This window comes from Stegodyphus dumicola, chromosome 12, assembly GCF_044657685.1.
Source record: "Stegodyphus dumicola isolate Sdum_Otavi_A_Nest chromosome 12, ASM4465768v1".
In the NCBI taxonomy this organism is placed as follows: domain Eukaryota; kingdom Metazoa; phylum Arthropoda; class Arachnida; order Araneae; family Eresidae; genus Stegodyphus; species Stegodyphus dumicola.
The window spans coordinates 51,203,352-51,231,041 of NC_140779.1; the positions used below are offsets into that span (position 1 = coordinate 51,203,352).

A 27,690-nucleotide genomic window follows, 5' to 3' on the forward strand; every position below is an offset into this window, starting at 1 on the left:
GACTGAATGTCAGATGTTGCCCTAAACGCAAAGTCTTTAATGATACTATGTTTATATTACTAAAAATTAATCATGTGGTCATATCTTTCAAAACTTGTTAGAGAGATTCACAGTGAATGACCAACTAAACTTCCCAAGAAAATCTTTCAAAATTAATTTTACCAAAATAAGACTATAATGCTTGAAAAAAAGATAAATTCTTTTTTTATGATAAAGTCATTGCTTATCTATAATCAGTCTGCACACACTGCTTAATCTGGAAAGCAAAAGAAAGTTGCTATCATATCTGCGATCTTGAAAAATCATATTTACAGTCGCGATATTGTCGAGTTTATAATGGTATAGTGATGGATGAGTGCCTTTCTCGTCACGCCTATGTTAAAGACATCTCAGTTATCAACAAACGGTTTAAGCTAAACACAAAATATTATACAGAAGACTTTTAACCCACAACTCCTGTTTACGAACATCACATTCTGATAGAGATTTCTTTCCCTTAGAGTATCGAAAAAGGACCTAATAATGCAAGAAATGTTAAAAACAGTACTTAATACATGTGCTGAATTCCAGACTTTTGACTTTAAGTTCCATCAGATAGTTATGGGCTTTGAACGTCAAAGAGAAGTAATTTTAAATCTTTCATAAAATACCATTTATAAGGAACATATTTCGATGCACAATTCCCAGTGTACGAAAATCCATGACACACGGCTACTGCTGTCAAATATGAGTTAGAAGGAGATCATTCTTCTTATTTGAAAAGATAATTTTTTCCTTAATTTTATTAAAATTATTTACGTGAACATATATTTCTTAGTCTTATGATTAGCTTTTATTACACAACTCTTTAAACTTAAATATTTTTCTGTTAATATTTAGAAAATAATACACATGTATACATACACATAATACGTATAGTATTAACACTATTGTCGAATTTGTTTGAAAATACTAAATGTTTTGTTAATTAAACTCTATTAGAAAATAATTTATTAAGTTTTATTTATATTCCAAATATTTATATTTCCATGGGGGAAATTAGCTAAAATTGCTAACAAATAATCATTTATTAATTTAGAAGTCAAACATTAAAAATCAGCATTATGTTTGCAAATTTTCTCTGCACTGTGAAAATTTGCAAATCTAACGCTGATTTTTTGTTTTTTGACTTCTAAATTAATACTTGTTCGGCGCGTTATTTTATCTTAAATAATCATTTACCAAAGACAGATAAACAAAGGTAAAGAAATAGTCGCTTATCAAAAGGTAATAGCAACAGCAAAATTTCAAGTACACAAGAATTTTTTACTTAAAAAATTCAGATTGTTAAGCGTAAAATAATACAAAAAAAAATCAAGATGGTTTTAAATAAGCTTAAAAGCAAATTGAGAGTAAAAATACAATCTGAGAGATAGATATTTTTCTATCGCTAGCCTACAATTAAATGTGTATGTGTGTGTATGTGATTATGGCAAGGGGCTATCTGCCTAAAGGGAGGATGCCTTCGTGGAGGACTTTCTAAGGGAAACTGGCTCGTATACACGTTACACATGGGGAAAGTCACGAAAACGCCCATGCAGCCAGCCCGTTCGCGAAATTCGAACCGCGAATCGAATTCCAGTGTTCAGCGACTTTACCACTCGGCCGCTGGTTGGCCTCCTACAATTAAATGAAAATTCTTTTAATACATATGTTACCATAGAACCGAATAGAACGATAAACAAAAAGTGATTCTTGATGTTTTAATTTAATTTTCAAAGGTTGAATGAAATTCCGAACGTAGTTTTAAAGGAAATATTACTGTAGTTTCATTAACAGTTGAAATCCTATAATAATATGAGATCTACTTTGACCATAAAAACCATTTGATATTTATCTAACAAGTGTGAAATTTTAATACTCTAAATATTTGAAACAATTTGTAAATATTAATTTTGAGGGACAATTGCATCTAAATTTAAAAAAGTAAAACTCCAGTTAGAACTGCATAACTGAACTTCTGAACGCAGCAGCCTTCTTTGATAAAATTAAAATAAAGCGTCTTAGTAATTAATTTAGGAAATAATTTTCTTTTATATTTTGTATTCCGGCTTTCATTCTGCCTGATTATCGTTCTAAATTTCTTTACAGTTTTGTAGACTATGTTCCCCCCCTTTTTTTTTTGTTAAATTTGCTATGCTAAGAACAGACCTTAAAATAAGGAAACTCAAAAATAAATTATGTGATTAATATACAATACCTTATTTCTCTAAGTCTACAAACTATTTCGATATGTTGTTCTTGTTACCAGTCTCACATGTCTGACAATAGTCAGCACAAAGGGGAGCGTGTCCGAGGGTTTCCCACCCTCTTCACCTACCAGTGACCTCTCGAGAGGACTTTCGTCTCGCCGCATATTTATAGTGCCCTTATGCCGCACAGACACTATACATTTGCAGAGATCTATGGCTTCTCCTAGAATCGAACACAAGAACTTCGGCATGGAAGTCAGAGTCACTAACCATTATCATAACGTACTTTTATAATCCATGTCTAACTATAAAGTCTATTCTTTAGATGAAAAATACGTACCTAGTAAATTTCATAACTTCACCTAAAAGCTTATTTTAGATCTTTTCACTTAGAATTTTTGATATTTAATAACATTTACAAATTCTTCGGTTTCTTTTTTTTTTCTTTATTTCTTTTTTTTTTTTTTTTTTTTCAAAAAAATAATTATATTGAAAATTTGAATTTCTTTTCAAACTTTCCAATGCGAGTATAATACATAGCTACTTTAATTATTTTATGATAATTTGCTAATTCTGATTAATTCTAATAAAAACAAATAGAATTCTGTTTTAAATATTTAACTTTTTTTTTTTTTTTTTTTTTAAGTTTCTTAAAGCAGACGCTTTTGATACTCTTAAGAATTTTAAGTATCTCTCTCTCTACACACACATATTTATATATTGATATATGTGTGTATGTATGTATGCATGTATCCTTAACTAAACATATATGAGCATCATAGTTTACAATCTCAGTTATTTCCTATTCGCGTCAGAAATTTACTTACCGTCACAAGGACAAAATTTGCCCTTTTGTGATGAAGTTATTCACTTCAATACTTTTTATTTGTTACGAGCTTATCAAAACAGAATTATTTAATCGTCTTAACATGTCATTAATACTCAACAAACAAACCGTAGGCCTTTAGAAAATTGCTCATCAGCAAGTTTTGTGTTACTTGAGCTCTAAGCTATTGAGTAACTGAATGGGAAGCAAGGCGTAGACGACCTTGAAGACGACATAAATATTTTATTCATTCCTGTTTTGCTCTTACCAGTCATTCCAGTTTGCAAAAAAGAAAAAAAAAAAAAGGAAGAAGTGAAAAAAAAAAAAATATTCGAACATGGGAAATGAAGTCAGCGAGTCTAGCCTACTCGTTGTTGAACGCATTATGTTTTTCATCAGGAAAATGCATTTTAGAAATTTAGTCTTTCATTCTTTATGAGAATATCGTGACATTCTTATAAAGCTAGAAAAAGCGTGTTTCTGTCATTAGAATTTTTTAAAAAAATAAGAAACACAGTATGAGGAATTCATGCTTTTAAAAGCAGTAGTTTCCCAATAATTATTTCGTAGTATATTATTAATAACAAGGTAACTTCTTTAAGTGAACTTTTCTGTTTACTTTTAGATCATTACGTACCTAAATATATTTAATCTTCCTGAAAAATAACATAATTCCAAAAGTTTCTGGTTTAACTATACATTTGTATTGGTGAGAGGAAAAAAACTATTTCTTATCTCTTACTAAAATTTTCAAAAGTGAAAGAATTGTTATTAATTCTATTTAGTATTTTTCTCAATTTTTTCTTATATACCTCGATATAGTTTCATAAAGATATGAATTATTTGTTTTCATAAGAGGAATTCAGGCAAAAATACGGCAGGGTGTAAATCAGGGATTCTCAATAACCGGAAAATTTCCCTTCTGGGAGAATATTACAGTTTCAAGAGGAGAATGGGGTCAGCCTTTTATTTAACTATTAATTACTTAGTTTCAGTTCATGAATAAAAAAATTACTCTTATTCATTTGGAATTTGTCAACGGGCTGGCTGTATGGGCGTTTTCGTGGTTTTCTCCCCATGTGTAATGTGTATATGAGCCAGTTTCCCTTAGAAAGTCCTCCACGAAGGCATCCCTCCCGTTAGGCAGATAGCCTAGTGTGCTTTGCCGTAATTAAATAAACCAAACCAAACCATTTGAAATACATCGATATGTTCTGTAGATTTTCTAGCTTAGTTTCTAAAACACGTTAAAAATAATCTAAATTTAAATAAATGTATATCTATTTTACGATTTGGAAGGAGAGAGGAGGAATTATCGTTTAGCAGTGGTGAAAGGTGTGCATGAAAAAAAAAAAAAAAAGTTGAGAACCAGTAGTATGGATTATTCGAACTGAGGCGAATGCAGATAATCCATTTCTTAAAATAATTTATTTTCTTATTAAAAAATAGAAGTAAAAGACATTTTCAAATGAAGGAAGGGTTTATTCTTGAACCTCACATTGTTCATTTCAATCGCTGAGCATTTTCTCTTGTTTTAAGATAATTTTCTCCCCTCCTTGCAAAGTAAGAGAAAACTTTTGGAGGGAAATACCATTAACAAATACCCATATCTGCTGAACCTTTTCACATTTTTTTAAGTGAATGATAATTTTAACTTCTTTCGCATTCTGGCTCTATAATTTGGAATGGTAACTTTACAGGATTTATTTTTAGATAACTTTCAGAATAGCTAAAAAATTAAGGCAGTCTGAGTAAAAGAAACAAGTCTAGAATAAGATCCAAATCCAAAAAATAATCACGAAATAATACAAGGATGTGGAAGGCAAGTATTATTTTAACGAGAGTTCTTACAAATAAATAACTAAATTTTCAAAAGCAAGAAAATTCCTTCCAAGAATTCTTAAAAATCAAAAATTAAATTAATTATTCAACGCACTAAAATAAAATTTCGTAGAACTTTCAACATATACAATTTATTTTCAGTTCTCAAAATCTTGTCCAAGCAACTATTCGAAAAATTTCTTATCGGATGCGAATGAACATTCTTTCGAACTAACAATTAAGTTCGAAAAAGTGGTTAGTCTGAGATTCAGATAATTGAAATTACTGAATCTATCATCTAAAGAACGCTTTTTTAAACTATAAATATCATTAATATAGTAATATCTTTCACCGGGAAACTTAACCGTAACATCAGGCTTACTGAATTTGTAATTTGATAGATATTTAAAATTTATTTGTATATATGTAACAACATTTAATTTAAAGCTACCTTAAAATTGTTTTTGAGCTGTGAGTGTCATTATCTCATGTATGCTATAATGGTGCTTTTATAAATTCAAACACTAAATTGCATTATTTGAAACTATTACAGTTTGAGTTCTATTTGCTATTAATTTTATTTTTCAGATTGCCATGTAAAACTTACATGATTTATAAATGATACTAAAAAAAAGGGTATGATTAAAAAGGATTTTAAACTATTACTCGGAAGTAAACTTTAAAATTTATCAAGTTCATTTTAAAAATTTGTTAATTAATAGCACTACTTTCAAAAATAAATAAATAAAAAGAATTATAGGTGAATAGGCAAGATGTGATAAGAACTTGAAAGTAAAATATTTGTACTTTTTTTAATGGAAGCCATTTTCTTTATCTAAAAATAAATCCGAACAATACTATACTTTTCTTTTCAAAATATATTCGAAGCGAGTAAAAATATGTTCTAAGGATACACGTATCTTACATAAATGTTTGTACAGTGAAGCCACATAAAAGATATCTATGTTTATTTTATGGTATGCTATGTTTATTTTATGGAACAAGACTTTGGTTTCCTTAAAAAATAAATTAAAATAAAAATTCATTACTCTTTCTAAAAGACTCGAATACAATTTTAATTTCTAAACTCATTTACTTGGTATCTGCTATTATTAAATTCTATCGTAAAATATTATTATATTTATCATAATATTATCAATTTAATAACAAAATTAAATAATTAGAAGCAGCCTTTTTGAAAAATAATGAATTTTCGTCTATTTCCTAGTTACTATTAGTAACCTTATTTAATAAATAATAGTCATTTGATTCAAAATAAAAAGGCATTTTTATGCTTATTAAGTTTTATACACTGATTATCATAGATAGCCATTAAATCCACTGTGTCTTCATGAAGCAAGAAAAGAGCGCCCAAATGTTTCTTAAATATATATGTATATAAACAAGAAAATCTGAAAGCTTTCAGATTTCATATTACGCTCAAAGAGGCGTTTGTTTAACGTTTTGTGTATTACCTTTTTTTTTTTTATTAAATATCATGTTCTTCGCACTTAAACCACATAAAAATTCAACAGCAATATCACAAAATATTCAAAAGCGGCATATCTTTAGAATTTCCATTAGACAGTCTCGCATGCTGGAGATAAAAATATTCCTCCCCCCCCGTTCAGTGTTGCTATTGTTCGCTTTAAAATCGTTGTGTTTGTTAATCAAAAATTTGTTAAAGTTTTACAAAAGGCGAAATAGACAATAAAATAAATTCGGACTTCCAAGTCCCCATCTTTTGGGTGGAGGATTACGTTATTCAGTTTTTTCACAACGCGAAAAACATACTTACATTCATGCATATTCTCCTTTATTTAATTTTTTTTTAAATAATACAGGAGATAACATTTAGTGGTAACAGTTTGAAAAGTGATTCAACCTTTTACTGTGATTTAACGCAAAATCACATTTCGAGAGTAATAAACCTCCTAAGCTAATGCTCCTTTGGGCTAAAAAAAAATCCTCCTAATGAATTTCATAACGCTACTTAACCTCTTATAAAAGCTATTTAAGAAATGGTATGTTTGCGAACTTAGGTATATATTTGTATTTTTGACACTGTTTATGTTAGTTTGCATGTTAAAATGCACGAGCTTCAAATGGATTGTTTTTCAAACAGAACCAGCAATTTTATTGAAACTGAACATTAAATCAAACTCATCTGACTTTTTTAGGCACATATTATGCTTAGAACGAAATGCATCGTTACATTACAAATTGCTGATGCTCCGCCTTTGTCTATAAAAATTCAAGCATCCTATTTGTAAGAAACTTGGTTGCGAAATTGAATTCATGTACCACATTTAAGAATCTCATACTGTTAAGTAATTACAGGATTGCATCCATTCATCTTTGATTGCTCATTTCACTAAACATCCTTTTCCGAAGGTCTGCCAAGGAAGTAATTAATATGATTAAAGAACAAAATGAAGGCAAACAATGGGCCACCTCAACCGTTGCCAAAAATATTCCACAGAATTCAATCAATAAAACTTTTAATCCAAAAGCAGATAGAATCTTTTAGTTTTAATTACATTATTCCAGAAGACTAATTGCTGATCATATTGAAACGCAGCGAGTGCGTGCCCTCTTCTCGGGTGCGCGCGCGCTATTGGTGAAGAGTACAAATTCAAACCGGATGAGCTCTCAGCCCAAGTCCACTTGGCGAGTCCACTCACGTCTGCCGTTGCTGTTATTCGCACGTTCTCCAACTGCATTCGCTACGGGGTTTACCGAGGGGAATATTGATCAAAGGAGCATCAGCCACTGAGTATGAAACCGAGGAACATGAAAGTGAAAAAGACTTGTTTCCGCGTGGCTGACGCCGGTTCCAGGAGTTGGCGGGAAAGGAAGAAGTTGAAAAATTATCTGTCACCCAGCGCGAATATCCTGCAGATTAAAAATGCCTATTATTTCCTAGTAAACAAGTTTTTGTGAGAAAAATGAGCTGCATAATGAGGTGAAAAAGATCAGGAGCCCTGCTTACAAAAAGATGAATCCAGAAAGAATTATTACCACCTCTTCTCTAATGCATTTCTAATTTGTTACCTTAAGTGCAAGTATTAAGTACGGTTTGGAGTAATCTCAAACACTTACGAGCAGGGCAGGGGAAAGGGGAACTCGGCGATCCCTTAAACATGAACTTCGAGGACTGACATATTAGCAGATAATATAATCTCTTATAATAAAAACATAAACCTATTAATGTAAATTCATCCTCTTCCTCTGAAAAAGGAAGTAACAATACAATACGCCAGTCTTTAAGTAGATTATATAGTTAAAGCAAGCATATCAGAGGAAAAACCAGAGTCTAAAGCGTAAGGTGTACTGTATCTTTAGTGCTACAGTACTGTTTCATGGGTGACGAATTTTTTTCGGAAAGAAGGAGGTGTTTTTGCAGAAAGTGAAGTAAACTTATCCAGTTCTTTGGATTTTAATGCAAAATGTAATTGTTATGAAACACTAATAATTAAAACAGGATTAATTAAATGTGTGTGTGATTATAGCAAAGCCTCGAGGGCTCTCTGCCTAAGGAAAGGGATGCCTTCGTGGAGGACTTTCTAAGGGGAATTGGCTCGCATACACGTTATACATGGGGAAAACCAAGAAAACGCCCATGCAGCCAGCCCGTTCGCGGGATTTGAAGACCGACCTACCAGTGTTCAGCGACTTTACCGCTCGGCCGCTGGTGGGCTCGGATTATTCATATGACTAACCTTGTTATTAAGTAAAAGAACTAAAGTTTTTTTCGAAATTAAAGACTAATTTCTATGTTTATAACTACCGGTATTAATTTGCAGAGTTAAATCTGCATTTATTGTGGTACTTTAAATAACATAAATAAGAAAAATTTCAATTTAAAGTTTAAATACATATCGGACTGAAGATTAAGAAACACAATTATGATTTTTAATTTTTTCATTATGTTATTATTATTACATATTATTATTATTAAATATTTTATTATTACTACTGCATGTGCTTATTAATTTTATTAACTATTAAATATTAGTATTTATTATTACTATTTTAATGGGTAGGAGAAAAGTCCTTCAAGGAAATACTTGGTGAGACAATTTTCTTTTAGTAAAACTCATTCCGAGTTTTAGAATAATATTCTTTCATTACTTTCATAGTTCATAGTTCTTTTTGGCATATGCTGGGTTGCTGAGGGTTAAATGCAAAATAGCTAAATAAGAAAGCCTGAAATTAAATAAATGAATTAATTATGTCAACTTTTGTTAATTACCTAAATTTTGGGGGAAAATCTTATAAAAATTATAAAAAAGGAATCATAAAGAAATAAACAAAAGGGAAATATGGTAATAAAATTAAAATAAAAAATTAAGTGATACCTGTAAATATAATTTAATACTAGGAAATTTATTTTCGGGAAATAATTTCATTGAGCCGTGGCCTGGATGGAAAACTCAGAGAAGCAAAATTTGTTCAAAACCGGAATCTTTCAAAAATTTATTTCAGCTTTCAAAATGCTAAAATTACTTCTTTACTACTTACTAAGCTACGTCTCGGTGTTCTGTTAATGATATCTAAAACCAATGTCCAAAGAAAAGAGAAATTTTGAAAGTAAAATTACAGCTAAAGAAATAGAATACCTCGTTTGGCAACATTAGAAAGGTCATAAAGCCTAGTACAATAAACGATTTGAGTTAGAAGCCAGTATCACATCATTTTTGACAGCGGCTTCAGTTTTGCTCAAATGAAACACTAAATGCTGGGAGAGGAGTATATTTGATTCCTAAAAAAGAGAGACTTGCATCAGATTATTTCGAAATGAGTAGGAGTATTTATCTAAAACTACAAGTAAATTCAGAATAAGTTTTACTTAATTCTAAAAATGCTGTATAATCTTGCAAATTGCTAATAACTATTATGATTGTTTAAAATTTTTGAGACTCTGTATTTCAAGTATTTTCATCTTGATAATCTTTATGCTCTGAAGGAAGTTATACCCTTTCCTGTTTTACAAAAATATCACCCCAAGAAGAAACTGACAAGAAGTGTCAAAATAACATAAATTTGTGCTACATGAAAGGTATATACAGAATGGTAATTAAAAAAAAAACTTCCTACCTATATGAACCCCCTAGCAGCCTATCCGCTCAACCAATCAAAATTAAAATTTAAATATTGTTATTTGAAGAAATGCTTTCGAAATTGCAATGATTTAAAGTAATAGAGCTCTCACGATTACGATTACAGAGAAATTGTTTAAAGGCAGCACCCACTTTTTTCTTGCACAGAATGATCAACGCATTTAAAACCCTAAATGTCGTTGGAACGATACACGTATGAGGAAAATTGCCAGCATAAAACATTTGCAAAGAGGAACATTGAAAGAGGGAGCAACCAATTAACAATACACCGAGAAAGTGCATTGAAGAACCGAGCATAATTCTCAGGAACAGACAGTATTATAGATTCCAGATTATAGATAACCATTCCTAAAACTCATTTCATAAGAAAGTATGTTTTAACTCGTAAAAGTGAAATTTTTTATCCTTAATTTGTTCTCCTTGAAGTTACCAAAGCTATTTCCAAATCGTAGATGCCTTGATGTCGATGATTTCCCCAACATTAAATAATTTTTATGGTAATATTTTTATAAATGAAGAAAATTTTAAACTTTGCTTGCAATTTCTAAATTCTAAGTATTTCTAAAAGAAACCATATTGTTGCCAAAAACTGTCTAAAAAGCACATTTTGTTATATAGCCGAAACGTCGAATTTAAAGCATTAAATTCATTCTGACAAGACAATTTATTTCTAATACCTTTTTTCGGGGGGGGGGGATGCACTAGGCAGCTAATTAGAAAAGTTTTTAACCAGCATTATTCTCTGTAAAATAAATTAGTGAATTACTCATAAAAGTTAAGAAGAAAATTCTTAGGTAGCATCAAATTTAGGGAGGAATTAAAATCATTTAAAAGTTAAGACATCCTTTTGATATAGTTACATTATAATGGCGATATTTAGATTGTTATAACTTAGACGATTTCAAGCAGAAAGCAGCTAATATAATAATTATCAAAGAAAAATTTATTTTCAAAATATCGTGTTAGATTTTCTCAAAAACAACATATATGATTTACAGAATTCAAATAAAACTTTCTAAATATTAATTTTACTTAGTGCATTAACATTTCACAGTGAAAAATATTTATACTGAGCACTCATACTTTACGACAAAATAGCTATTGCATCATACTGTATAATTAATTTCATAGGGCAGCAAAGAACAATAGTATAAGCCTGCTTATATATTTCATAAAAGATCAACTGAAGTTTGCAATTTAAATTTATCAGCACTGAGGTAAAATTAATGTACATCTAACTGCTTTCAAAGCTTTCCTTGAGTTTTTTAATGTTTTATAAGTAAACTGATAGTTTGTAAAATTTAAAATATACCTATGAAATATGATTTTAAAATTTAATTAGTAAAAAGGAGCTTTGTCCCTGAAGGACTATTGTTTTCGTTTTGCGATTTTGCGTTGAATCACTATAAATGTCCGTTCCACTTTTCAAACTGTTGCCACCAAATGTTAGAGTCCTGCATTATATTTGAAGAAATCAAATAAGGAAAAATCTGCATAAATGTATGCATATTTCTCGCATTGTGATAAAACAACGGTACATAGAGCCGTCGAATTTTGAATGACGTAATAATCCTACTGCGAATATGGGCATGTGGAAGACCAAATTTGAAATTTGGAATTTGTTTTATTATCGACTTCATATTTTGTAAAACTTTAACGAATTTTTGAATAACAAACTCAACAACGATTTGAAAGCGAGCAATGGCAACACTCTACGGGGGGGGGACTTTTTGTATCCAGCGCGCGGAACTGTACATCGGAAATTCTAAAGATAGGCTCATTTTAAAATTATTTTGCGACATTGCTATTGAACTGAAATTTATGGTTTAAGCACGAAGAAGATATTTAATAAATAAAGGTAACACACAAAACATTAAAAAAAAAACGCCCCTTTGGACGTAATTTAAAATCTGAAACTTTTCAGATTTTTTTTTTTTTTTATTATTATTTATGGTCTTTAAAACGTCTCTTTTTTTAAATTTTTCCTACGTGAGTGTGAATAACTTATTTCACAGAAAAGAGGTTGGAGCAAACCTGCTGTCAGCAGTCATGTGCTGCTCCAGTTGTCACTTACTTTGTAAGATCTTATTTTCTGAGCTAACGTACAGTTAAAATGATATTACAAGGGAACCTGACATATTCTCGCACAGGCGTAAAAGAGAACCAGCACAAAAGAAGGGTAAAATAACCCTTTATTAATCGCCAAATTCTTAATACAAAAGCACGCACTTCATGCTTGCAAAAAAAAAAAAAAAAAAAAAAAAAAAAAAAAAAAAAAACGATGACTTGCGGTGGAACTTAAGAATAGTTCACAAATAAATTCAAAGGTAAGGAGTAGTGCTGGAATAAAAATTTAATTTAAGGCTAACTAGACTGATTCAACAACCTACTCGGCGATGTACTTATTAAATGGCCACAAGGCAGCGCAAGGACAAACTAGCAACCTGCGATGGCTAGCGAAATCACGCTCTGAATAAACTACAAGATTCGTCTGACTTTATACTCACTTTATCATTAAATTTGGATTCTGGCGAGGAAATGCAAGGGGAAAATGAGAAATTCAGGAAAAGTACAAAACTTAAAATAATTTGTTACGTAAAATAAGAGAAACCCTGCAATTTACTTTGGAAGCATTTTTAATGTGGATCTAAAAATCAAGTTTTGAAGTCAACTAAAGGGGACAGAACTGAACTGTGCATCTGAAACTGAACTGAACTGTGTGATCCTTTAAAAGTTGTTTAAAATATATATGATTCTAGGATTATGTCTTGTATCCTCACAGGAGTTACAAATTCTTCTTTAGTTTCAGAAACTCTAATCTTTTTTTCTATAGGCTCCATACTACCTGAAAGTGAAAATGAAAAAGGGAATGAAAAAAAAATGTAGTTGTTTTCAGTTGCTAGTTAAAAATTTTTGTATGAATTCAATTGATATTGAACCAATTTTCCACAGATTCCACAGCACCTCTTCGGAAGTTTACATCTTAATTAAACGCTTTTATTAGCGATTAATTTTACGTCATTCTAGAATTTTTCATGCTCGATCATTAAAAAATATTTGAAATGTATTAGATTATATATTCACAGATTATACCCATTGCTTAGGTAAGCAATATTGGAAAATTCTCATTATCTTTTAATATCCAAAGAGATAAAAAAATTAAAATATCTACAGTTGCTAACTTTATCACTTTTTGGATCACTTAAAACATATTTTTATTTTGTAAATCAAATGTTTTTTTAATAATGCCTAACTATTAGATTTTTTATTGTTCTTCTATACACTTTTTTATTTATTAACTGATCTTTCATAAGTGTAAATTCAACTAACATTTAATTCCATATGAATGTATTTTGATCAGTTTATAACTACCATCGTAAATATCCCGAAAGGATTAGCAAATATAAACTAGAGAACAAAAAGTTTACATAAAATTTCAAAAATAAAAACATCTATACATTTATAACATTCTAATGTTACTTAAATTCTGGAGTAAAGAGCGTGCGTCGAAATAAAACAGAGTATTATACGTCATGGAAAAGAACTTAAGCCTGCTAAACGTTAAATTCTAAGAAAATCGTCTAAAATCTTTTTTGGGAATACAAAAGAAAAAATATCGAAAACATTTGAAAAATGCAAGAATCCATACACGACATGATGTTCCATTGTTAGCGTTACATCTTTCAGACCATTGATTTAATAAAAAGCTTATAGAGAGCTTTTCGAAAGTACATTGAATGCGAAGAAGGATCTAGTTGAAGTTGGGCGCGCTCGAGCTGATGGGGATGAGTCATGTTTGTCACGTGGTGTTATTGATTCCCCCTTTCAATGTAGTGAGTGTTGGCGCTATGCTTAAATCCACTCTTCAACTGTACTTTGATCGATATCATATCAGATATTTATGGACACGCGACCTTTGGAGAATCAGATATAACCGCCGACTATTTTTTTTCATTCCCTTTTTCATTTTCACTTTCAGGTAGTATGGAGCCTATAGAAAAAAGATTAGAGTTTCTGAAACTAAAGAAGAATTTGTAACTCCTGTGAGGATAACAGATTTCTACAAGTCATAATCCTAGAATCATATATATTTTAAACAAGTTTAAAGGATCACACATGTTAAGTTAGATATATAACCATTTAAAAATTAAATTAAAATATGTTTTTATTAAATTCGCAATTAAGAACTATTTTTAAACTGTTTTCTGTTTTACAATTACTTTTTTAATCGAAAATTCTATGCGAATGAAAATTTAAAAATAATTTCGTTTTGCAGATTTCAGTAAAATTTAATATAGCCTTCGAAACAAACTTAACGTGTGTATGATTAAAAAGTGTACTTTACGGAAGAACTTTTTTTGGCCTTACGTTAAATGGTTTACATAATTAACTAAAATTAAATAAATAAAAAAATTTTAAAAAAGTCCGAAAGGTTTCAGATTCTAAATTACGTCCAAAATGGCGTTTATTTTACGTTTTGTGTGTTATATTTATTTATTAAATATCACGTTCTTCGCACTCAAACTATAAAATTCAGTTCAACAGCAATATCGCAAAATAATTTTAAAAGGAGCATATCTTTAGAACTTCTGATACAGTCTCGCGCGCTGGAGAAGAAAAGGTACTTTTTTTTTTTTTTTTTTTTTTTTTTTTTTCGTACAGTGTTGCTATTGCTCGCTTTGAAATCGTTAAGTTTTTTAATCAAAAATTCGTTGAAGTGTTACAAAATATGAAATCGATAATAAAACAAGTTTCAAATTCAAGTTAGGGCTTCTACATTCCCATATTCCATGGAAGATTAAGTTATTCAAATTTTGATGATTCTAGGTACCGTTGTTTTATCACAATGCGACAAACACACCTACATTCATGCAGATTCTTCATTATTTAATTTCTTTAAATATAGTACTGGGTGATAATATTTGGTGGCAACAATTTGAAAAATGATTCGCCGTTTATAGTAGTTTTCAACGCAAAATACAAAAATGAAATTAATAGTCCTTCAGGGCAAATTGATCCTTTGGACTAAAAAAAAAAAAAAAAAAAAAAAAAAAATAAATAAATAAATAAATAACTAAATAAACTGAAGTTCTTTAAGGATAATATATTAAACTTAAATAACTATTAATATATTTTAATCTTTTATCTTAACATAGAAGTAGCTATTATGAAATTAAAATTCCAATACTGTATAAGCAAACCTACATCTGATAAGCCGCCCAGACGGTATAGTAGTCAGAGAAGCCTGACTGCGATACCTAAGGGCCTGGGTTCGAATCCCGGAGAAGGCAGGGTTGTAACTGTCCGTCCCTTCATAGGGGCGATGGTGGTCCACCTATTAGGTGCCTTTATGCTAAAGAGACCACCACATCTAGCCTTGTATAGATTAATGGACTGGTTTTCACTGTAACTGTTCACAATCTGCATTGGGGGGGGACTGATATACTACTAGGAATTTCGAGTCATGTTATAGCATTTCAAAACCTAACTAATCTTTTAAACACATATTTAACTAGACTCTTTCAATAGTTTTAATGTTGCAGTGTACAATAATGGTATGCGGTAAGTTTGTAAAATTTTGTATCATTCTTTACCCTATTAAAAAACATTGACATATTTAGGATTTAGTAACTTTGTAGAATATATCATAAAATATGCTATGCTTATACTCATTCCATAATTGTTGGGAATTAACACTATGTTTTGCTCTAAAAATTGTATCGCTTCCCATCGCTAAGATGTGTCCCTCAATCTTCATAAAACGGAACTTAAATCTTTATTCTTTCAAAAATAATTTATAGGCAAGAATTTTAAAATAAACTGATACAAAATAGTTAATATTTTTTTAACTATTTTGTAATACTGAAAAATTCAAGCAAAGTTTGAAGTTTTCAGTATACAGTTTGTACGTATGAAGGAAACTCGCATTAAATTGTGAATTCCGTTTACTCATATGTAATGAATACTAAAAAATAAGTTTTGTTCTTTCAAATAAAAAAAAGAAAAAAAAATGCCTTAATGCCTTAAAAACACGAAAAAATTGCGGAAAATAATGCAAAAAATTAAAATTTGTAGGCATCCCATTTACTTAACAAATCCCAGACTCTTTCGGCTAATTTGAAATAAGACAAATGATTTATGTTAATAAATAAAGTGATTTAAGTTAACGAATGAATGCTATGAAAATTTCACTTAAAAACAATTCCATTGTTTAATAATGTATCCCGAATGAAAACGATTCTCAACTCAGAATGTGCAGTTCTAGGATAAGCTGATAGATATGCACTGAGTTCCTAATGCTCACTTTGATTTTTCGGATATTTCAATTCGTCACTTAAAATTTCAGAGCTTGAAAAAGAACCCAAAATAATTTTTACCAATACAAAAAGGCGTATGGTTTAAATAACATAAACTCAAATTCCAAAATCTTATCATTCACGTTTACTTTTCGGATAGAAATAAAACAGCGTAAAAGGGAGAGAGATGATAAATATTTTAAAATCCAGACTTTTGCCCTTTCCTATTCATCTTTCTTAGTAAGAAAACCTCCTACGCTCAATTCTTTTACACAAGGACTAGTTTTATAAAGAAAATGTCAAAAGTATAGCACAGCAAAAGGAAAAAGAATAACGTCTGGTGCTATAAAAGAGAGGTTATGCTAGATGTTTGTAAATAAAAATTTTGTGATTAATAGTAGTATGCATTTTAAATAATACATAAGTCTGACTTTTAAACCAAACAAATTTCTTTTGAAATGTATATGAAAATGTTAACTATATAACTAATTTTTAAAAGTTTACTATATAACTTTACATGTAACTACAGAAACGAATGTCGAGACGTCACTTATAACAACTTTTATTTAAAACAAAACAAAAAAATCTAACAAAAAACTAAAGCTTTCAGATTTTATATGATGTCTAAAGGACTTTTTTTTCATTTACACATGCATGCACGTTTTCGAGAGCCTTTGCGTTAACGTCCCTTTGGGCTAAAAATATTTAAAACAGCATATCTTTAGAATTTCCGATAGACACTCTCGAGCGCTGGACATAAAAATATTTTATTCGGCACTGTGCGTTGCCACTGCTCACTTTGAAATCGTTGAATTTCTGGATCAATATTCATTAAAGTTTAAAAAATATAAAATAGATTAAAAAAACAAATTCGAAATTTTAACTTCCAAGAGCCCATATTCGGGTGGAGGAGTACGTTATTCAAAATTTGATGGCTCTAAGTACTGTTGTTGTTTTTTTCTCAATACGAGAAACATATATATATTCAGACAGATTCAGCATTAATTAATTTCTTTAAATATAATTCAGGGCGATAATATTTGGTGGCAATAATTTGAAAAATAATACAACCGTTTAATAGTGATTCGACGCAAAATGCTGTTTCGAGAATAATAGCGCTTCTGGATTAACGCCCGTTTGGGCTAAAAAAAATGTATATTTTTATAATTGTTGCTTTCATTTGTGGTGATTGATTTCAGTAACGATATATCGCTAAATGAGGAAATTGTTTTAATCTGAAATCTTCCATTAGTAATTGTGTAATTATTTCTTACATTAAATCGTTATATGAATCACATTTTAAGATTCTATGTCTGGGTTAGATGTATACATTAGATTCCGTATAGATTAGAAGCTTTATCCCTTGCGTTTCAATTCTTTAAATGCAATTTCAGCAAAGGGTGTTCGTTATTTGAGGCCGTTATGTTAGCATTATGAAGAAAATTTACTATATAATATTTTACATAGGCGTGATAATTACATAGACTAATTAAGTTAAATTAAGTGAATTTATCTTAAAATCTCAGTATTGAAAACAATCCAAAATTTCACAGCATTACAAAGATTAAATAAGCATTTATTTGCACTATCAGTAAATGAAATTAATTGCTTTAAACGTCGTTAGAGATACAAATTAGTTTTATGCTACTGCATCGTAATTAAACTATTTAAGTATTTTGTCGGTTGTTTAAAAACGACTATGTTTTCCTATCTTAAACTTGTATTCTTAATGCATATAAAAAAATGCTTGAACACAGGTAATAAGCATTTTTAAATTATTTATTATATAACGTTTTAAGCTATTAACTGTTAACGATGACCGACACATTATTTCTCGCAGGATACCATTCAGCTTACCATTCAAAACAAAACTATCGTTTCGTAATATCGTATTATTGCTCCGTTCATTCCTCGTGATTGAATCTAATCAAGATTTATATTTATGCCACTGAAACTATGAATTTAAATCATCATCGTCTCCAGGAAGAATAAAAAAGTAAACCAGATGAGAACACACATTTAAGAAACCAGGTGGTTACTGAACCTGTTTTCTGGCAATCTGTATCATACCGACGCTGTCAAAAAACATCCAACATCTCATTTGGAACTTCTATCTGAAGTCAGTGACCGTCTTTGGATCCGACATATGCATATTACGATGAATATTGATATTTTTTTCAGCAAAAGATACTCGCACATTCGATGCTTCCCTTTAGGCCTTTTCAATTCCCCATAACAAAAGCTATAATTTAAAATAGGCAAATTCGCCATAAACTTTCTTAGAAAGAGAGTTATCACGACTTGCATTAAGGCCAGTACGACTTGCATTAAGTCCTCTTTGACTTTTTTTGAGAGAGTCCAGTATGTTGCAAGAGGCTGGCAATTCACGACGTTATGCATATTCTTCCCCCTCCCCTTGTCGTTAATGTCTTTCTAATAGAGTTATTTACATGGCTATCTGCACTTTTCTAGTAAAGGTACTGGGGTCAGAAATTAATTTTTTTGCAAAACTACATTATGGAAAATTACATTTAGCAAATGCCAGAAGATGTTTATGTAAGTGGAAATAAGCAAAATACTTGAAAACTTTTTTTCATTTTAAAAAGAATTATTTCAGCATCTCTTTCTGCATGAAATGTTTAGAAACTGCGAACTTCATTCAGCTCAAGGGTAGTTAGATTAAGGGCTATCTACAAGGGCTATCTACCTGCGGGGAAGCATATTTTCTTGAAGGGCTTTCTAAGAGAAATAAGGATGTGAGATCGAGCTCAGGCCGAATTACTAGCATTCAGCGGTCTTAGTCTCTCGGCTACTGAGGACTAATCCCAAGGAAGTTGATTTCATGCATTTTTACGGAGATAAATCAGTTTTAGATTTCATGATATCTTTCCGGTAAACGAGTGTGCTAGCCTTAAATACATTCAAAATGCTGTAATGGTGTTTAAAGCAATAAGCAATTCTCATTCAATGGATGTATGTTTACTAATTAACTATAAAACTAAATAAATGAAGATTCTGAAATACTCTTTTAGAAGTTGAAATTGAAAATTTTTGTTAATTTAAAACATCATTTTGTTTTAAAAATTATTTAAGAATATGGTTAATACAGAAATCAGTTACTTTAGGTTTCAATAAATATTTAATTAACATTTATTGAAATTTTTAAAGTGTGTCTGGAATTCTCGAAATATGCATTATTGAAAAGTAAATTTAAAAAATTTTGAATCAGAGAAGGAAAAAATTAAAAATCTTTGCCAGTTTAAAATTTTACTTGAAAGATACATGTTATATCCTCGAATTGTGAGTGGTGTATTCAAAACCAAAAGAAAAAAATTTCTTAATACTTTTGAGGACGTCTTGTGATATTAACATCTGTCGCTGTTATTTCTAAATAAAATATGATAAGGGATATTTAAACCAAAACTAGTTACAACAACAAAAATCAACGTATTATCAATAAATCTGCGGAACTAGTTTTGAAGGTTTAAAAGTAGAACCTTCTTTTTTAGCTGCAGAAATGCGAAATGAACCAACAATATTTATTTAATAATTCTAAAAATTGCAATATGCCGTGATTTTTTTACCTCTTAAGTTGTAAAAAAAATCTGTTTATTAAATATTTCTATTTACAGTTATGATGTAGGAATTTTCCTTGTTTAGAAAACAGTAAGCTGTTTCTACTAGAAACTTAGTTTACTCATATATATTAATATTTCATTTCTAGAATAAATCTTTCTGAATATCATTCAACTGAGAGTTAGTTTAATTAGTACAACTACTGAATAAATCTTTTTTTTTTTTTTTTTTTTTTTTTTTTTTTTTTTTTTTTTAAGAAAAACTTAAGTGTCTTTACTTTCTAACGGATAAGTATTCGTATATTGCACGATATGAAGTGAGCTATGAGGTTTCATACTGAATGAGAACCAGTAAGGATACATTTTTGAAATTGCAGTCATAAAGTGTGAAAAGAAACAGCGTATTCTGAGTTCCTCGCATTTTCAAAGTATGATCAGACAGGAACTATATGTATATGTTTCTGATTTGCGCCAACAAATGAGCAAACGCTCTCTTAAAATGGTTAATATCATTAACATTTCTAAAGAGTTATATGCAAATTTGTACAAATTCAAAAACTAACTCAAATTTATTTGAAGACAAAATGAAATTAAATTTCAAAGTACATAGATACATTTGGTTATTCAATGCAGATTACTACTTATGATCTGCTATCTGTAGGTTACTAGTAAAAATGTAAAACATTTATGAATTTAATTGTAGGTTATTTTAAAGAATAGTTAATGAATGCAGCCAAAGGAAATATCTGGCAATAAAATTCATGGATCATTTTTCGATTTCAGATCTAAGCTAGCTATCTTATTCAAGCTGCGTCAATTACGGTAACAAAAATAAAATTAACTGTAAATATTTTATGTATACATATTTATATAACATTATACAGGGATTAATGTTTTAAAAAACAATAGCGATACATTTCGGTCTTTATAAGATTAAACGAAAGGTGTGTGTGTGATTATGGCAAAGCCTCGAGGGCTATCTGCCTAAGAGGAGAGATGCCTTCGTGGAGAACTTTCTAAGGGAAACTGGCTCGTATACACGTTGCACATGGAGAAAACCACGAAAACACCCATGCAGCCAGCCCGTTCGCGGGATTCGAACCTCGGACCGAACTACCAGTGTTCAGCGACTTTACCGCTCGGCCGCTGGTGGGCGATTAAACGAAAGAAATTTACACTAAGTAATATTTATTAGTTTTCAATAATAGTTGAAACTCTCAATTTAATTACATTCGACATCAGTCATGTTCTCTTATTCCAATGGAATCTTTTTAATAATGAATTAAAAAAGAAAAGTATTTTATGGTTTTATTTTTTATGAGAATTTATTTTCTGTAGTTGCACTTATATAACGTTTTAACTACTAAATTTTAAGGTAAAAAGAAAAAAAAAAATTTTTTTTTAATGTATTCTTTTAAATCTAGCTTTTAATAGCCAATAGAATCCCTCCTCTCCGAAAAAAAAAAAAAAAAAAAAAATTATCTTCCGTTTTCAAATTACTTTGTTTTGTATCATGAAATCAGTCTTAAACTGCTTCATTTATTTAAAGTTATTATGAGAAAAACATCAGAAATTGCATGTGTTTATCATATTAATTAATATTTGTTGTTTCTTTCTATATAAAAATAGTAATTATTGCGAAATGATAATAATTACATCTGTATTGTGTTGAATTATTAAAAATCATATTTAAGTTTTGATTATTCGCATTTCTTACAATACGTAACTAGCTCTTAGATATATAAAATACACAGCTACTACAGCTGAGAAATATCTAACGTGTATGAATTTCGATAGAGAAGCATTTCTGATATACATAGAAAACGCTACGGTAAATGAAGAATATTTAATAAATGGGTATTATCCTCTTTTAAAACACTTTGTAATAATAAAATAACTCTATAATAAATGCACTTTTACAACACTCTATAATAACACAAAAACATGCCCTTTCAATTTTTTCCCATCTTTTTAATTTAAAACACTTAATGAGTTTCTTTGCATTAAGCCTTGTTTGTGAAAAATAAATTGATTGTTTTCTAGTGCTTCTAGTCACGCACTTTGAGAATAATGCGTATTTCCCAATGACAAGCAATGAAAAGCTATAAAATAACGCTCTGAATGCAGCGATTAAGATGTTACTTGCAATAAAAAATGTAAAAAAAAAGCATTGTGCATGTTACTCTGCAATGAATAGTTATTGAAAGCAGCAACCTCAACGAATTTAATACAGAAAAATCGCACAAACTGAACTGAAGTATTAAAAACAAAGACATACTAAACATTAGAGTTAAGATCATATTCTACAAGAGGTATTTTCAGCAAAATCATTACAGTACTTATGAAAAATACAATTGCTTTTAAAAACTTTATATAAAAATTATTTTTTTACAAATAATATTAGTTTACAACTCATAAACATTTCTTTATTCACTATACACAATTATTTAAGGATCAGTGTATTCAAATAATACGTATTATTTCCGTGAAGTGTAAACTGACTTCAACATGCTTTAATATTTTTTCGGGCTTTATGTTTCTATTACGCATAACAATTATTCTGTTTTTAGATAACGGAAAACTTTAAAGTATTTTCTATGGAATAAATATTTAATAATTACCTAACTTTATTAAACAATGTCTTAAAACAAGTAAAATTAATTTTTTTTCTGTTAAACATATTTTCAGATTATGCAGTTTCAGTTTATATTAATTGAAAACATATATTGTCTATATTTTCTTCTTAAATTAAGCATTCTCAAAATTCTCATAGACTTACTCAGAGTTTCAAAAATTTATTCAGTGAAGTATATTAATTATACAGATTAGTATACATTTGAGACCAAATTCAGTTTTGCTTCTACATGAGGCAATTTAAACTGATTCCCCATTCAGTTATATGACGAATTTCTTTGCTTAAGAGCTCAACATTTCATATCTAATGTACCAAATGCAACAACATGTAACAAAATGAAGTTGAGTAGTAGTCTATGTTGAAGTAATGTAAAAATTCGTAAGGTCTTTTTAAATACCTGTTAGCGATTGTTTATGAAATATGTTGCCAGAAAAAAGAACTCACATAAAATTGATTTTATGTTATTAAAGTGTTTTGAAACTAAAATTAAACAGCGATGTTTACGATCAGTGTTCCTACAACTTAAAGCTTAACGATTTAAAATGGCATACGCAGATACATCTCAGTATTAAGAAGTAAAAGTTGAAATACGTAGCAAAAGGAGTATAACAAAATCCAGTATGTATTCTTAAAAACACTGTTTATGATGTACTTTGCTTTCGTTTCACATTTCAGCTACATTAAGTTTAAAGAAGCATTCTAAATGCTTCTTTAAACTTAATGTAGATTAAACAAATATTTGAAATTTTGTACCACGTGTACATGGCAGTTATGAATTTCTTTTTTGCAGAAAAAGAAAAACAGAAAAAATGGAGCTGAAAACCAAAAATACTGAATTTAAAAAATAAGCATAAATCTTATACATTACAATTTAGTAGAAAATAGTCTTTTTGCTTTGTAGATAATACAAATAGTGTAAATTATTCAGTTTAGTAAATTGACAACCTTAAATATGATCTAGTAACAGCTCATGAAAGCAGTATGAAATATTCCTGTGCCAATGAAGTTATAACATTATGTCAGTTCTTTTTTATGTATTTTACATATGCAGTTTTTATATATTCTTCCAAACAGCTTAGGTATGCGTATTAAAAATTTGAAAAAAAAATTTTTAATAGGAATTAGATATAAAAGAGTAAACTGCTTAGAACAACACATTGAGTTTATTTCACATATAGCATTGTCTTAATTACACTTTTAATCAGTAGCAAACTATTTAATTTTTCATTTTCGGTATTCAGCCTTCAGAGTAGCAATCAAAATTTATTATGGAAGGAAGATCTTTGTGTAACAGTAAATTGCTTTTTCCTTTTCTATTCATCATTTATTATTATTTTTTTAATGTTTCTACCATTCTTTATTCAAATGAAACAATTATAAAGATTTACTTAGTAATAATCTCTCCTTTTAGTACGAAATTTTAATTTACAGTGATTTTAGTGGAGTTTACAGTAATTTTAGTACCAAATATTCAGCTGAGGTTTCAATGGATTTTCCTTTGAATTCACGAGGAAAAAATATTAAATTTAAATCATTTGTTACAAAATTATTACCAGCGACGTCATCACCATTATATGATTGATAGGCTATGTAAAGCTAATTTACAAGCAATTTACGTCCTTTTCATCGCATATATGCAAATATTTACATTTCGCTAATATTATAAGTAAGTATAAATACTTAAGTTTTTTTTTTTTATTTATGTAGTTTAACCTGAAGCTGGTAATATTATACCTCTGTATTACTTATATTTAGAAAAAAAATTCATAATTTCCTTTTCCATTAGTATTTTAAAGCAATGCCTAAATCCTACATTTTAATCATTTTTATAATAATGATTTAAGTTATTTAGAAATTCAATTTTATGAACAAAACCATGCTGATTTTCTTTTTAATTAGTTAATTTAGTAGTCGATATTCAATTCCTTTTTGATAATTTCCGAGAATTTTACTTGTAATTTATTACCCGTTTATGTTAACGCAAAGTTACATGTTGTGCTCTTCACATGAAAATTGATACGAAATGATATGTCTAAGTATTTCACCTGTAATACTTGATTAGTTAAACATTCAACAATCAACATACATCCTTCAGAAAGTGAAGTTATTTTTTACATTAAGAGATACTGTGGTTTCCAGATAAATCCATACATAACGAGAAAAATGATTTAGAATAGAAAGAGAAAGATACAATTACAAGATAACTTTAGCTTCTAATATTCCAACTTTCTACTTTTTTGAGGATGAGAATGTTAATATCAAAATAGAAGACACAGCTAAATGCATGTCACAGACAGAAAAAAAAAAGTTATATGTCTCAAATTATTATAGATGTCATTAACTTAATTTATCGAAATAATAAATAAATGCATCACACAGGTAAGAAAGACATGACGAAACTTTTACATGTTTTAAAGATTCAGTTAGGCACCTGTTTACGTTTCGTCTTTAAATAAATTCTTTTAGCTAAAACAAATATTACTTCAAAATTCAAAAGCAGAAAAAACTGTCAAGTGAAATAAAATTAAATTTAACAAAACATCCCTTTTGCTAAACAAATACCTAAACAACTCATTTCATGTTTAGGTATAGCATTCCTCAACATAAAATTAGTTGTTGTATCTTTTCGTAATTTACAAATAAGAGTAAATGCTTTCCAAATTCCAAACAATTTTTTAAATATGCTATTTAAAAAAAAAAAAAAAGTATTTTTCTATCTGAAAATAATCCGTAATTTTTCCAGTACACTTTTTTTAGGATTTTCAGAATTTATGCTATCATTCCTTATCAGCATATAATTAATATAAATATATTTTGATTTCATACACATGGTTTAATTTGCAATCTAGTTCATTTGAAAAATATTTACATTTGATAAGCATTGTGCAGCTCAAGACAGCTTATAATTATTTGACTTTAGCCTAGTGTCATACATACATCTTAATCGTTAAGCAATGCAAAAGCAAAGTGTATAACTAATCTTTTATAATCGGTCACCGCCTAAGAAGCATTTACTGTCACGAAACAATGATATATTGTATTTCGTGCGAAAGAGCATTTCCGATTACAAGACATTAACATAATCCTATATTAATATTCTTGATTTCTACAAGACGAAAAATGCATTAGCAAAGCACGTAACTCCCTACGTTTAATTACACTTCATAAAGATGTGTATTTTAGTCTATTCTAATCATCGTCAGTCCATGAAAATAATAACTAATGAAGAGACTACAATTACACTTGCATTGTTTCGGTTTTTGAATATTTTTCACTTGCACATACATGGGATCTTAGTAATGATTATGAAAGTCATGAACACTTTATTCTTTCAACAGATTTTGGCCAACGAAACAGTGCACAGAATATTTGAATGAATACTATAGAAGCGAAGTTTGATATCAAATTTTTGTATTCTAAAGAAAAGTTATAGATATTAAAGTTATTAACACGAACGAAAATTTATTTACATTTCACTAAAAATGAGAATTACTATTAAAGTAACATTGTGTTAGTAATAAACTTTATTATCTTAATATTTTTTACGAAAAATCTGCCAATGTTTTCCTTTGAATTTCATATTATATTTATCGCACCTGTCCGTTAAGTACGTATATAATAATTTTCATTAATATTTTAATACTTAAGAAGGGAGCTGAAATATTCTAAATTTTTCGTTAGTTTTCAGTATTAACTAAAGATTGGCAGGAACTGCAAATAAGTATTACAGTGCTCCAGTCTGAAGCATTTTAAAAAACTTTAGATTAATTCACCATGCAGAAATGTCTGAAATATTTTTTAACTTTTAGTTTGTGATGAAAAGTTAAATGGCAGGAAAACTTCTCGGCGTAGTAACTTTTGTTTTGGTTTGTGTATGCTTGTGCTTAATGCTCGTTTGTGGGTCTTGTAAAAGGGAGATCCACATATCTTGTAAAAAGGAGATCCTTGTTTTACAAAAACTTTACATTCACCAAATGCAAACCTGTTCAAATATTATTGCACTGTAGCAAAATAAATAAAATCAACTGTGCGTCACTAAATCATCATTATTCTTATTATTTTATCATAAAAATTGGCTTTTGCTGCAAACAACTACTGGCGAACATTTTGATCTTTTTTATCGATCATTTCTAGTTTGTTTTACGAATGTGTAAACACAATTTGGGATGGCTCTAGGGATTAAATGGACTTAGTCGCACAGAGATGGACATTTGATGTGAGTGAGAATTTCACTTACCGGGGTTATTGGTGTGGACTTTTTTCATCCATGGGTATATAACAGGAGCTTCGGATCCCGAACAGTCCGAGTTTTGAGTGTCGGATCTCTGGTGAAGAGAACCTGGGGGTGGCGAACTGTCCGGCGAGGACCTGTTGTGCGGATGATGGTGAAGGCTGTCGTCTGTCCCGACGTGGTCGACACTTAGCGGTGTCACCGTGTTCTGACTGAGACTGCACGAGTGCTGATAGTAACTGTGTGGAGAGCTGCCGTGATTCGTGAAACCCGCAGTGCCGTTTTCCGCCGGGCCATAACTCACGGGCGCCGCGTGGAAGCCACCGTAATGTTGGTGGTGCTGTCCGTAGTAATCCGGGATATAATTTCCTTGCGAATACTCCTCGCTGGGTGGAAATTTCGGGTCCACGTACGGCTGAGAGTTCATCAAAAACGAACTCATGATCATTAATTTTTGGGTGAATTGGATGGAAATAATTTTTCTTTGGAGGATGTCGTTTAACTCTGCCGTGACTCCGCCCGCCGCGATAAATTAGCATATCACGTGACATGCGCGCGCCAATAGTCTCTCTCCCCACTGACCCGAGCGCAGGCGACGACGTTGATCGATGCTTCGGCGACACGCCCCCAACATGGCGCTCGCGGAACCCGGTTTTCGGAGAGTGTGTTCTGCGGATTTCACGCTTTTTTGCCGACGACAATACGAGTCCGGATGGCGGAATAAGATGTTAAAAGTTGTCCCATAAACCTCGACTGGCCTTTGGTAAACTTCCACGGCCACACTCATGGGCTTTTTGCTGCGGGAGGGCAGCTTTAAATGAGCGGCGGCTCAGTCCAAGGTGACGCCAGAAATTAACAGGTGGGCAATTATTTATCGCGATGTAAGAGAAACTTCTGTAATCTCTCTCAGCTCCAGGCGAGAGGAGTTTAAGAAGCTACAGAAAGCTAACAC

The 27,690-nt window shown here is 30.1% G+C and overlaps 1 protein-coding gene across 1 annotated transcript in view; it reads right to left on the reverse strand.

Moving 5' to 3' along the window:
• Positions 1–27,317, reverse strand: part of LOC118205423 (homeobox protein Hox-B4-like) — a 94,599-nt gene extending 67,282 nt beyond the window's left edge. The window contains exon 1 of the mRNA XM_035377715.2: positions 26,745–27,317. Within this exon, the coding sequence (XP_035233606.1) occupies positions 26,745–27,186 (442 nt within the window). The 5' untranslated portion in view covers positions 27,187–27,317. The remainder of the gene's footprint in view (positions 1–26,744) is intronic.
• Positions 27,318–27,690: the final 373 nt, after the last annotated feature.